At 50.6% G+C, this 12260-nt stretch overlaps 1 protein-coding gene across 1 annotated transcript; it reads right to left on the reverse strand.

Annotated features, from left to right (window-relative positions):
* Nucleotides 1-7484: 7484 nt before the first annotated feature.
* Nucleotides 7485-8705, reverse strand: GPR84 (G protein-coupled receptor 84; the record flags this gene model as incomplete). The annotated part of the gene is made up of 1 exon (XM_080810265.1): nucleotides 7485-8705. One exon carries the CDS (start codon nucleotides 8703-8705, stop codon nucleotides 7485-7487), a length of 1221 nt encoding a protein of 406 aa, XP_080666391.1.
* Between the last annotated feature and the right edge of the window lie 3555 nt (nucleotides 8706-12260).

Raw genomic sequence — 12260 nt, forward strand, 5'->3', positions numbered from 1 at the left:
GAACAGAGGTGACTGGCCTCACTTTCACCCATGGGAGAGTACATCAGCAGGGCTGAGGACAGTGGCAAGCCAGAGCTGATGTCATTTGCATTGGTGGCTAGGGGAGGTGTTACGGGAGGAGGACACAAGTAGGGAGGGAACCAGCACTCTAAGACTGTCTGCAGAGGAGAAAGAGGTCTGTGAGACCTCACATAGGCAAGAGAACCCAGAACCGTGGCTGCCTGGTGAACATCACATCTTTCTCTGGCTGGGTCTGCAGATCCTGTTGCTGGTTCTGTGTCTCGCTATGACTCAGGACATGCCCCTCAGCTCCTCCCATTCAAACTGACCCAAAATACACTTAAAGGGAACCCTTAGTTCTTACCCTCCTCTCCTTAGTGTTTGCTCTTCCGTATCTTTTCTCTCTTCCGTTCTTTCATCTTTTCTCCCTTAGTTGAGCTTCTCTCCTGGTCATCTGGCTTCCCTGTCCCCCCTTCCATCCCATAACGTAACACAGTATGGTCCAAGACCTGCCACCGAAGTAGGTCCTCGTTCAGAGCCTCTTTTCTCCTTCCCATCCCTCTGAGGCTCTGGGGTGGCAGTTGAGGTACCGGGAAATTGTTGGTCTGAAGAGCAGCAGAGGCAGGACAGGTGGAGAGTTCAAGGAAATGGGAGAGTGGGGAGTAAGATAGAAGCAGAGTGAGAGAGAAAAAGTGACTGAGAGACAAAGAAGCAGAGGTTGGGAGTTAGCAGAAAAGCCAGCCTAATGAACTGGGAGAGTGAGAGAAGCTGACACAAGAAAGAGCAGTAAGCCTGGGAACAGAAAATAATGGAAAGATGGAGATGGGAAAGTCACAGCAAGAGGAGGCAGCTGGGGACGGCCAGCCCAGGGACAGGCTGGCTCTCCTGGGCTCCGTCATGCTGATGGGCCATAAATCTTGGATGTACGCATGCATGTGTGTCTGTCTGTCTGTCTGTCTCAGTGTGTGCGTGCACAGCACATTGTGTATGGGTCTGGTGGGGATAAGTTTGATTCTCACAATATTCTCATTCCTTCCTTGAAGCACCCCACACCAACCCCCACCCCCCATTATTTCTGATTTCCCGGGGGGTCATTCCCAAGGTACTTCTACATTGTAAGAATCCTGACTTGCTTACTCGGAATGCTGGCCTGCTGGAATGTGCAGTCAGGATCTGTAGAATCAAGAGAAGAGGCCCCATCCCCTCGCTGCCCACCCCCAGTGCCTGCTCACCAGCTGCTCCTGTCCATCTTCTCCTCCCACTTTCCTTGTGTCTCTCCCCGCTCCACGCTGACCCCTCCCCCAGCCTCTGACCCCCAGCGCCTGGGGCCCAGGGTTGGAGGGGGAGACAAAGACAGGATTTATCATCAGGACAGAGAAGCAGCCAGAGACCAGGGCTGAGGGCAATGGCTGACCTCCTTGGGATGGGAGGGAGTGCTTGGCCAGATGCTGGGAGGCTGGGAGGCTGGGTTCTAATGGCTCTGGCTTACAACCTCCAACTTTTCTTACTCTGGCCTTGTTCTCTCTCTGGTCCCTGAAGACTTAGGAAACAGAGAGATGATGGCCTTGAGGTGATTTTAGGCCTCTGAACAAAAACCTGGGAAGAGGGAAGAGAGGGTCTTTCTCTTATGGATACTGAGGAGGATTGAGAAACCAGGGAGCAATCACGCAGTAGTTGTTTCCAGGACTAGCAAGGAGTTCAGGTTTAGCATGGCAACAGATGAGACAGAGAGGGACTTCCTTTAATATAGAAGGACTTGTCCAGAATAGGCCCTGACTGCCAGGAGAGAGAGAGAAATGTCGTTATGGGTCCTGAAAGACGTGCTTGGACCTAAGGAAGACACAGAATTCCCCAAGGGTTGCTAGTTCCAACGCTACTGAGAAGGCCTTCGTCCCTGAGATCCCCAACTGCCTCCTGAGAGGTATGAGGAGCAGCTGGACCCTGCCTTTACAATAAATAGACTATTGGCCCGAAATTGTCTCTACTCAGCAGGCGGGGTATGTGGTCAAGGAGAGGGAACAGTATGATCCAGGAGTTTCCGAGAAACCAAACCATATATCTTTCCGTGGACAGCTCCTGCAGCTTCCCTAGCTGCCCTTGAAGGCCCACTAGCCCCTCTAGCATCTCAGTGTGTCAGAGGGCTCCACAAACCCAACTTTGAAGCTCTCACACTCATTCCAGCTCCTGGCACCCAGCATCCTACTTCCTACCTTTACTGCCCTGGGAGGAAGCTGCTGGAGTTACCTCTAAGTGAAAAGAGGGTGGAAGGAAGAGAAACTGAGGCAAATGGGAGCTTCTAGCCTATTGGCTTCACACCACAATCCCACCAACCCATTCCCATCCAGTATTTGGTAAAGGAGACCTTCTTGTGGTTTCCTTCTACAAGCTGAAATTACTACCTCAATTCCTGATGGAAAAGTCGAAAATTGGAAATCTTAGGGGAAAAGGGTTATGGGAGAGGGTTGGGAGAGGACAAAGGAATTGGGGTGGGGATGGCACAGGTTAAGGAAAAAACAGGAAAAGGGAAAAGAGAGCATCTCGTTTTTCCTCACTCCCCCTTCCCCCAATTGAGAAGGCAGATTTACAGCCTTGGTTTGGTGTGTGGGGGGGTGAGCATAAGGAAGACAGATCTGCAGTTCTGCCCTCTGAGTGTCTGGGTACTTAGCTTTAACTCCCCCATTAGCATCAATCCCCATCTTACTGCCCATCCGTCTTCTGACATCAGCTCCTTCCCCTCTCTGTAGCCCAGGCTTTCTGACCCTAAGTGGCTCTTAAAGGGCCAGTCTAGACCCTTCTCTCCCTCCCTTCTCCCACTCCAGGCAGCAGAGTCCAGCGTGTGTACTTGCATGCATGTACCGTGGCCATCCTTGCTAAAGCCATAGTGAATGGAGGGCACAGTGTGTGGGGAGGGGGGCAGCTCTTCTCCAGCTCTCTCTGTTCTCTTTAGACACCCCCCACCCCCACCATCCCACTGACTCCTATCTTTGTTCACTACCTAGCCAAGCCCAGAACAAACCCTCTGACTGGGGTGGGGGTCACAAACACATGGTTCTGGGAGCTTAGGGCTGGAGAAGGCATGTGGATCACAGGATAGATTCTCTCCCTCCCTCATTTCCTGGAGGCCCAGGGCAGGGAGTATCAAGAACTACTGGCTGTTTTTAATTCGCAGCCAGCAGTGGGGGTGGAGGCTGAGACTCCTAGGAGGTGCCCTAAGCCCCACATTCCTAGCCTCCTTTCCCAGGGACCCAGGTTGTGGTCTGTGGGGGGTGGGGGATTTCAAATCTTCCTCTCCCTATGAAGGAGGTGACATGCCAGACAAACCTGCCTCTGAATTTCCTGGCTCCTCTCCCCTATTTCTCAGCAACTGACCTTAGGGGGGCAGAGGGAAAACTGGCTTCTCCCCACTTCTCTCCATCTTCTGCAGAAATGCTGTAACTGCACTCCAGGGGCTATAAGAATGCCAGGATACTCGGAAAGTTCCTCCCCCATCTGCCTTCAATACTTTCTGCTGCAAAGATCTGCAGTCCTCTGAGGGGCTCTCCAGGGTAGTCAAATCCCCTTCCTGATATCTGAAACCCATTCCCCACCTCCCTCAGTGCTCCCTACTCTGGCTCAGGATGAGAGGGAACTGGTGGGTGGGGGTCTTGGGAAAGTGGCCACACTAAAAATAGGAGCTCCAGCTGCACCCCCCCCCACCATGGCCCCTTATTTATCACCTTCCAAACCTCACTCTCAAAGAAGCATAAATATTCCTAATTCCTGAAGGCCAGCCCTGAACTCATAAATTTAATGGGGGAGGTGGGCAAGGGGGAGGAGTGAGGTGTAGGGACAAGGGAGCCCACCACAGCCTTGAAGTAGAACATCCCAGCATCCCAGGGGTGGGGGTGGGCGTGGGGGGGCGCCAGACTTGTCCCCATGCAGGCGCCTATGGGTCTTCTTAGAGAGGAGGAGTGGGCATTATTTCACTCAGTAGTTCCTCTAGAGATTAGTCTTTTCTCACTACAGCCCCCCACTGCCACCACCCCGCTTTAGTTCTGTCTTCTCCACTAGTTCTCCATCCTTCTCCCCCTTTCCTTCGCCATTACTTTCCAGTTCTCCTTCCCTGCCCCTCTCTCTCACCTCTCTATTGCGCCTTTGCTCCTCTAAGCCTCCTCCTCTTCAGAGCCATTATCTGAAGGGAAATTTCAGTCCCTTACTCAGTCTGGATAGTGAGGTTTGAAAAGAAGTCTCCCAGTTCCCGGATTCCCGCCGCCTCCCAACCTTCAGCCCATTTGCCCCTTCAAATGTGTCCTGTCTTTTCAGTCTCTCCTTTCTTCTCAGATTCCCTTCTTCCTGTCCCTCAGTCTCCCTTTTTTCTTCAGACTTCCTTTTTTCCTATCACCCCTTTGATCCCCTCAGTTTCCCCTTTGCTCTTAGGTTCATTCTCTCTCCCTCTTCAATCTTCTCTCCCTATTCCACTGTCACCCTACCCCTACCCCCTCATATCTCCCCTGCCCATGTTTACCCCTCCAGTTCCCATCCTCGACTTCGGATTTCCCCCCACCCGTACCCCAATTCTCCCGAGGCTTGAAAGAGAAGGGAGGAGGGGACTGGAGGAACAGGTACAGTGAGTGCGGTTCCTTGAGGGGAGGGCGAGAAAGAGGAGAAAGCAGGGGAGACTGAGATGGAAGCGGTGGTGAGGGGAGGGGCATCCTCCTTCCTCAGCTGCGCCCCCCCTTCCCCGCAGCCGCTGAGCCATAAATCAGGGCCAAGGCTGTTTGGCCAATGGTAGAGTGACTCGTAAATCGGCCTGTCAAGCTCAGCCAATGAGAGGAGGCGTTAAATCAAGGCCTGTCAGCGTTTGGCCAATGAGAAGCCCTGGGCTGACCATAAATCTGCCTGTGAGAGACAGCGAAAGAGAGAGAGCGTGCGAGCGAGCAAGAACTGCCGGGGCGGGGGACTGGGGAGGGGGCGCGGGGAGAGCGGGGTGGGGAGGAGGGAGAGTGGAGTTTAGGAGAAAAAAGGCGATAACAGAGGTACAAGAGATGAAGACAGCCTACAGGAGAGACGGACAGATGGAGAGAGACAAAGAGAAGCTGTGAGAGATAGCGTCAGAAAGTCAGCGATAGAGCTCGGGCTCGCGCGGGAGACTGACAGAGATAAAGAGACAAAGAGACAGACACTCACACTCACGAGGGCCCCCAAATACAGACACTTCCCCGAGACACGCGTGAGCGCCGCACCGTGAAGGGACCTCGTGCGTGGACACAGACGCGCCATGCACTCCCACAGGAGAGAGAAAGCCTGAGAGAGAACCTTGCTTTTCTTCCGCCCCTTTTTCCTAGTTTTTTTTTTTTTTTTTTAAATCAAAATTAGAGGCGGGTGTGTGTGCGTGGGCCGTGGAGGGTGAAGGGGGGAGAGGGTTGTTTTCTTGCTAAGAACTGGCCCCTCTGGTCTCAGGCTCCAGAGTTTCCTCCTGTGTCCCGTGAGTCATTTTTTCCAGCGACCGAAACTTGGGAAGTCCCTCCTTAGGTCTAACTTCAGTCTTTATTGCTGCTGCTTTCTACTTGCCAAAACTTTTGAATTGCCTTCAAGGAACATGAAAAGTGAACCCTTTTACAGCCCTTCAGAGAATTGTCAAGTTTCAGAATGTAAGAAGGGCTGAGCAGGAAGGACTTTTAAGGGATTATCTGTTAACTTGATTCTAGTTTTAGAAAGACAGCTGTCCTGTAGTGGTTAGACATGTGGGTTGAAGTGCGACTCTACTACCCACAAATCATGGTCATACCACTTTATAGTTCTTCCACTTTGGACAAATTGCTTAACCTCTTTGTGCTTCAATTTTTTTCATTGGTAAGAATGAGATTATAATAAATGCTTCATGGTAAATTTTATAAGAATTACATGAAATGATATATTTGCAGAGTTTCGGACAGTACCGGGCACAGGGTAAGATGATTCCCCACCCCGAACTTTATACACAAGATAAAACCTGAGGCCCAGATGGTCCAGGATGCTGCTCAGATTCACAGAGCTAATCATTGGAAAGCCTTGACTGGAACCCTTGTCTCTACACTGTGGCTATTGTTCTTTATTGGTCCTGCTGTTCACCCCTCCTGTCTGCACCCCTGCCTCAGCAGTCTGAGCTTGACTCAGTTTAGGCTGCTGTGATTTTTGTGGAAGAAGAGCTCTCAGAAATACATGTTTTGGATTAGGACACAGGATTCCTGGGGCTTGGAAGTGTGTTGAAGGTGAGGACATTGATCTGTCCACCCTGACTCTGGTTGTTTTAGTCCTTGTCTGAATCTCTCTGGTCTTCACTTTGTTTCCCTCACACCATGGACTCAGGAGGAGGGAGGGGACAGCATGTGGCCAGAGCAGCATCACTGTCAACATCACTGTCACATTCCAATGCCTGCACAGTGCCCACCCTGCTCCCCCTAACCGCAACTAAATACAATAAATATCTCATGAATAAGAAATGTCTAATTCGTTACTTCCCGCCCTAAGCTTTGGGGAAAAGAGAGAAGGTGCAGATCTCGGGGTCATCACTGTTGCTGGCTGGGTGGGAGGTGGTTTGTGGGCTCACAGTCCCTCTGACACCTTCCGTCCTCAACAGGGACGCCAAAAAGGAAACGCAGAGAACCAGCGTCACCTAGTGGCCACAGGTACTCTCTTTTAAGTTCACACGTGTGCCTGGCAGGGGTGACAGGATTTTGGTCATGCTAGAGGAAGGGCATGGTATGGTCTCCCCTCAGATGGACCCCCGAACTCTCTTAACTAGAGTCTCTGTTCTGTTCTCATAACCCAGGATGGCAAGAGCAAGTCTGGGGAAGTGAGGGCTCAGGACATCAGCTGATTTAGCTCTGACCAGTGTGATTATTAGGGTAGCTGGGACCCCTTCCTATCTGCCCATTGCTTCAGCTTAGCTCAGTTCATTTCCACAGAGCAAGGAGTCCTCTTCTACAACCATTCTCTTTGGATAGGGCAAGGGCCAGGGGGCTCAACTCACTGGAGTGGCTATCAAAGCTGGATTACAAGACTATTCTGAGCTGAATAAACCTGTTTGCAGGGATGGGGGGGGAGGTGGGTCCTGGCAGCAGTAGTTAGGGGCAGGGGCCATTTCTGGCAAGTTAAACAAAAACACAGGGGTGTGCCCTCTTAAACCAACTCAAGTTTTATACCTGGAAATCCCTCTGTTGAAGGCTGTGTCCTAGGCCTACTGCTTCCTAACTCTACTGGGACCTAGGTCCCCCCAAACTCTCAACGATTAGGTTCCAGCTGCAACCAATCCTGGCCTATTCCCCTCAAAGACCACAACTGAGCATTAAAAGAATAGAATTCATTTATTAATTATAATGCACCTTGCGCAGCCTAGAGATGAAGCATTCATCAAGGGATGGAGAAGCCTAGTTTGGGGGTGCGAGGAAAATTGTCTGTGAAAATGCCCACAGGTCTTACTTTCATCCACTCCCTACCAGCTGGCCACTTTAGTTCTGGAGGAGTCAGTCTTGGATTCTGGTGACTGGGGACAAGTTTCTAATGGAGCAGAGCCTATGGAAGCTCTGGGGCCCTCGTTTTAGGAGGGAGCCATAGGCTTGTCGGAACTGACGGTTCATGGCTGCATAGAGCACGGGGTTGATGCAACCATTGAGCCAGGTGAGATTGGCAGCGAGCATGTGGACAACTGGAGGAGCGTGGGCTTTGGCATCCAGGATGTTGAGCAGCAAGAAGGGGATGTAGCTCAGGGCAAAGCAGAGGAACACAGCAAAACACATCCGAGTAACCTTCCCAAATTCTGATGGAGAGTCCTGAGTTCTTTGGGCTCTTTTAGTTGGCCTGGTCTTGGCTGGTGCTTCTGGATGGCTTTTCTCTGCCATCTGCTTAGCTACCTCCCTCCCGTGCTGGTTCCCCACTTCTGATGAGTCCCATTCCATGGTCTGAGTGGTGGTGGAACTGACTGGCTCAGATGAAATCCCCTCACTGGGCTTTTCTGATGCCAGCCTGCTGTCCAGCTCCTGGAAATGACTGGGTATAGCCTCCGTCCCAGCCACATGGCTGGAGTGGACACTCGACTGCTTGTACTGGTCCAGCGCCTGTGCTGCTCGCTTCACCTGGCGGTGGATGAGGCAGTAGAAGATGCCAACACTGCTGAGCCCCAGCACAAAATAGATGCCCATGAGGATGGTGGTGTAGGGCCGGCCTTTTATGCGGTCAAAACTGCAGGTGCAGACTACAGGCACCAAGGTATAGATGGACCAGAGAGGGGCAAAGCTGGCCACGCCCACTACCCAGGTGCTCACCAGCGCTAGCAGCATCCCCTTGGCACTGAAAACTTGGGGAAAGAGCATAGGGTGGGCAATAAGGAGGTAGCGTGCCAGGGCGATAAGGCAGAGGGTGAGGATGGAGACAGCATTGGATGCAAAGAGGAGAAACCCAAAGACCCTGCAGAAGGTGTCGCCAGTGCGCCACTGCAGGTGGAGGTAGGTGTCCACAGAGAAGGGCTGGAGAAGGGTGCAGTACAACAAATCGGCCACCGTGAGGTTGGCGATGAGCAGGTTGAAGCGGGTCCGGAGCTTGGGCTGGATGGCCAAGGCCAGCAGGGTGAGCACGTTGCCCACGGTGCCTGTCACAGCTACCACCACCCCCCAGCTAACTGCAACATAACGATAGCCCAGTACAGATGCATGGTAGCAGGAGAACTTGGTGGCGGAACTGTTCTGCATGATGGAGGCTAAAGAGGCGGAAGGAGTAAGGGGAAGAAGGAGTCAGCACCTCGCTTTGGACTTAGAGCTCTTGAATAGCTATGGGCCGCTGGACACCTGAACTGTTTTGGACACTCACCAGCCTCTTGAGCCATTGCCAGGCCTCTGTATCCTCAACCCTCCTGAGATTCCCAACCTTCTCCTTAGGCTCTCTTAGTCCTTTCCCATTCTCAAAGATTCTCTCTAATTTCCCCAAATTCTTATCTAAATATCTCTCTGCATCTGTCCACACCAAACTCCAGGTCTCTTCAATATCCATCCAGATATTCTCAGTAACCCTAACACCCTCTGACTTTCTAATCTTTTTCCTTTCCCCTAAGACCACCCAGGAGTCCCTCTCTATATTCAAGGTACTACTACAGTTTCCCCTGCCCTTGTCTGCTACACACACACAGGCGTCAGGTTTTTTATTTTGTTTTGTTTTTCTATTTTTCTCACCTGGGAGATGAGGAGACAGAGAAAGTAAACGGACACCCACCACAGAAAGTACTCGCCTGAGTCTCCCTGCCTTCAATTCTCACTCCAGTGGAAAGAAGTCCAACTCACTCGAAGGGCAGTCTTTTCTGGTGGGCAGTCAGGCTTCAAGACATGGTTTTATACTAGACTGAATGAATAAGAAATTCCCCAGTTACCCAACTTCAGCCACTTCCTTCCTTACCTCCCTTGGCTTTGGCTAGCGCAATCTGGGCCTCTCTGTTGAAAATCCCCTGCTACTTACACCAAAGCTGTTTCACTCCTTCCTAAAGACATAAGTTCTGTTTCCTTCCCCTCTTTGCATAGCAGGACCTCTAAGTTCATTGCCAAGAATTGTCCAGACATGGAGATAGACCATCAGAATATCCGGGCCACTTCTCTAGGCGAAAACCAAGTTTCATGAACAGCTCTGGACACCCTAGCAGCCTTGAGTTTGTTAGGAAGGAGCACTGCCTTTCTGCTCTCTGGGACTCAGAGGTGGTTCATACTGGGGAGGAGGATGGTGGGCAGGGTCCCATGTGGTACCCTAGCACATCTGATAAAAGGAGCCAGATGAAGAAAAGTGGGAAAAGAAGCATCCAGGATTCTGGCTTCACTCCACACAGGGGCACAGCCCACTGTTCGTTCATTCGTTCGTTCATTCATTCATTCATTCATTCTTCACTCAACTAACACATGTTTCGTTCCTACTATGCACTGGACTCTGAGCTAGACACTGGGGATACAAGAAGATATGCATATAGTCTAGCAGGGGACACAGATATGTAAATATAAGGTATGTAAATATGTAAATGTTTAATTGATTCTCTAAAGTAAGGGTTATCAAACTTTGGCTTATGGACCAAATTTCGGGCTGCCACCAGTTTTGTTTTGTTTTGTTTTTTAAAATAAGCTCTACACCCAACATGGGGCTTCAGCTAACAACCCCTCAGATCAAGAGTTGCCAGGCACCCCCACCCCTTGCCCATCTGTTTTTGTATGGGCCATGAGCCAAGAAGGTTTTTTTCCATTTTTAAATGGTTATATAAATACCTACATAGTGCCATCCCTTAGTTTTGCCTCTTGGCCAACACAATCTCAAATAGTTACCATCTGGCCATTTAAGAAAAAGTTTGCCGACCCTTACTGTACAGTGTATCAGGGGCTTGGAGAAAAGGAATGAGACTGCTAAGGAAGAGGTCAGGAAAGAGTTTACAGGGAGATACCTGAGCTGGGTTTTGAGTGATGAACAGGATTCTTTTGGGAGGAAGTAAGAAGAAGGACATTCTAGGCAAAGGAAACAGAATGCATGGAGTCACAGAGGTAGATAGAGGTGAACAAAGACTGGGAAATAGGGAGCAACAGAGAAGATTCTGGAGAAATGAGGAGGGCAGTGATGGAGAGAGTCCTTGTGCATCATGCTAAGGAGCTGCGGTTTTATCCTGAAGGCCACGGGAGGATTTGCACTCAAGTAGCAAGTGCACTCAAGTAAGAAGTGAAAGTATGCAGGCTCGAAGTGAGAGAGACCTGGGACACTCCGGTGGCTCAGTTGGTTAAGCGTATATGCTTTCCTCTTGGGTAATGATCCCAGGGTCCCAGGGTTGGTCCTGCATCTGGCTTCTTGCTCAGCGGGAAACCTGCTTCTTCCTCTGCCTGCCACTCCCCCTGCTCGTGCTCTCTCTCTCTCCCTGACAAATAAATAAAATCTTAAAAGAAGAACCAGTAGTAGTAGTAGTAGTAGTAGTAGTAGTGAGAGAGACCAGTAAAGAGGCACCAGTCCAGATGAGAGTGATTCCAGGCCTGAGCCGGGGCCAGGAGTGGCTTCGTGGCATATGTGTAATCACACAGGGCCCTGCACTTACATGGGGCTGGGATTGGTTTAATACTCCACATTGTCTTAAGATCCATTTTGAACAAGTGACCCTGCTTTTTCATTTGCACTGGGCCCCCAAACTATGTAGCCAGTCCTGGTTAGGGCAGTGGTTGTGGGAATAGAGAGCAACGATCAGGATGCATGGGTCATTAAGAGGTCAAATAGGATTTATCTACCGATGCATTGGATGAAGAGTTAGGGAGAGGGAAGACGAGGGTGACTCCCAGTTTTCCTGGTAGATGGTGGTATTCTCCATCAGTAAGACAGGGAGGGAATGGTCAGAGCAGCAGGCTTAGAGAATGGGGTAAATCACGAATTCAGTTTTAAGGTTGGAGGTATGTAGCCCAGCCCCTCTCACTTCAGTTTCTTCCAGCTGCTGTCTCTATCCCCACATGTGACCCTGCCCCCGCTTTTCACTACCTTCTCCCCCAGAGGGCCACTCTTGCCCCTCAGAATTCTGGATCTGTAGTCTCTGCATTTTTTTTTTTTTTGAGCTAAATCTGAAAAAACAGAAAACAAAATCCAAACACTTTCAAACTCCTTGTTGGGTTCCATTTCTAAGCCTACAGTGAACTCCTACCCCCAACTTCATAATTGACAAACCCAGGAGGCCTCTATTTCCCTCCTCTTCCTCTTTAACAATCATCATCTCACCTTCCCTCCCCTCTTTCCTCTGAAAAACTGGGAAGTGGGTGGAGAGGGGGAAGTGAGCAAAGGGGATGTAATTCAGGGGGACCCCTGGGGAGATGCTGGGTTCTGGTCTGGCCTTTTTTGTTTGACTTGCCACCCAGCAGGGCTAGAGAGAAGGGGTCACAGAGTCCCCTTGGGACTCTTGGGAGTGTATGGTTGAACTGAATTCTGGAGATAATGAGGAGCCCCCTCCCCCACATCATGTGGGAGGCAGCTGAACAGAGTGTGCTTCTCTGTCCCACAGACCATTTAGGGGACCAAAAGAGGTATTCTAATATATCTGCATATCTGTAAATGGCACAGTCCCAGTTCTTTAGTCTTGGAACATGAAGTCTCAATGAACTTTTAAGAGACCTAAATCTGCTCATTTTGCATGTGGGGAAACTGAGATCCAAAGAGGGGAAGGACTAACTCAAGGTCACTATTTATGAGGCCCAGCAGTGCCTAGAGTTCAGATTCCTAGTCCCTGCCCCGACTTTTTTCCATTCCTTGCGTGTTGC

The sequence above is a fragment of the Martes martes genome (genome assembly GCF_963455335.1).
Source record: "Martes martes genome assembly, chromosome: 8".
Taxonomy (NCBI): Eukaryota; Metazoa; Chordata; class Mammalia; order Carnivora; family Mustelidae; genus Martes; species Martes martes.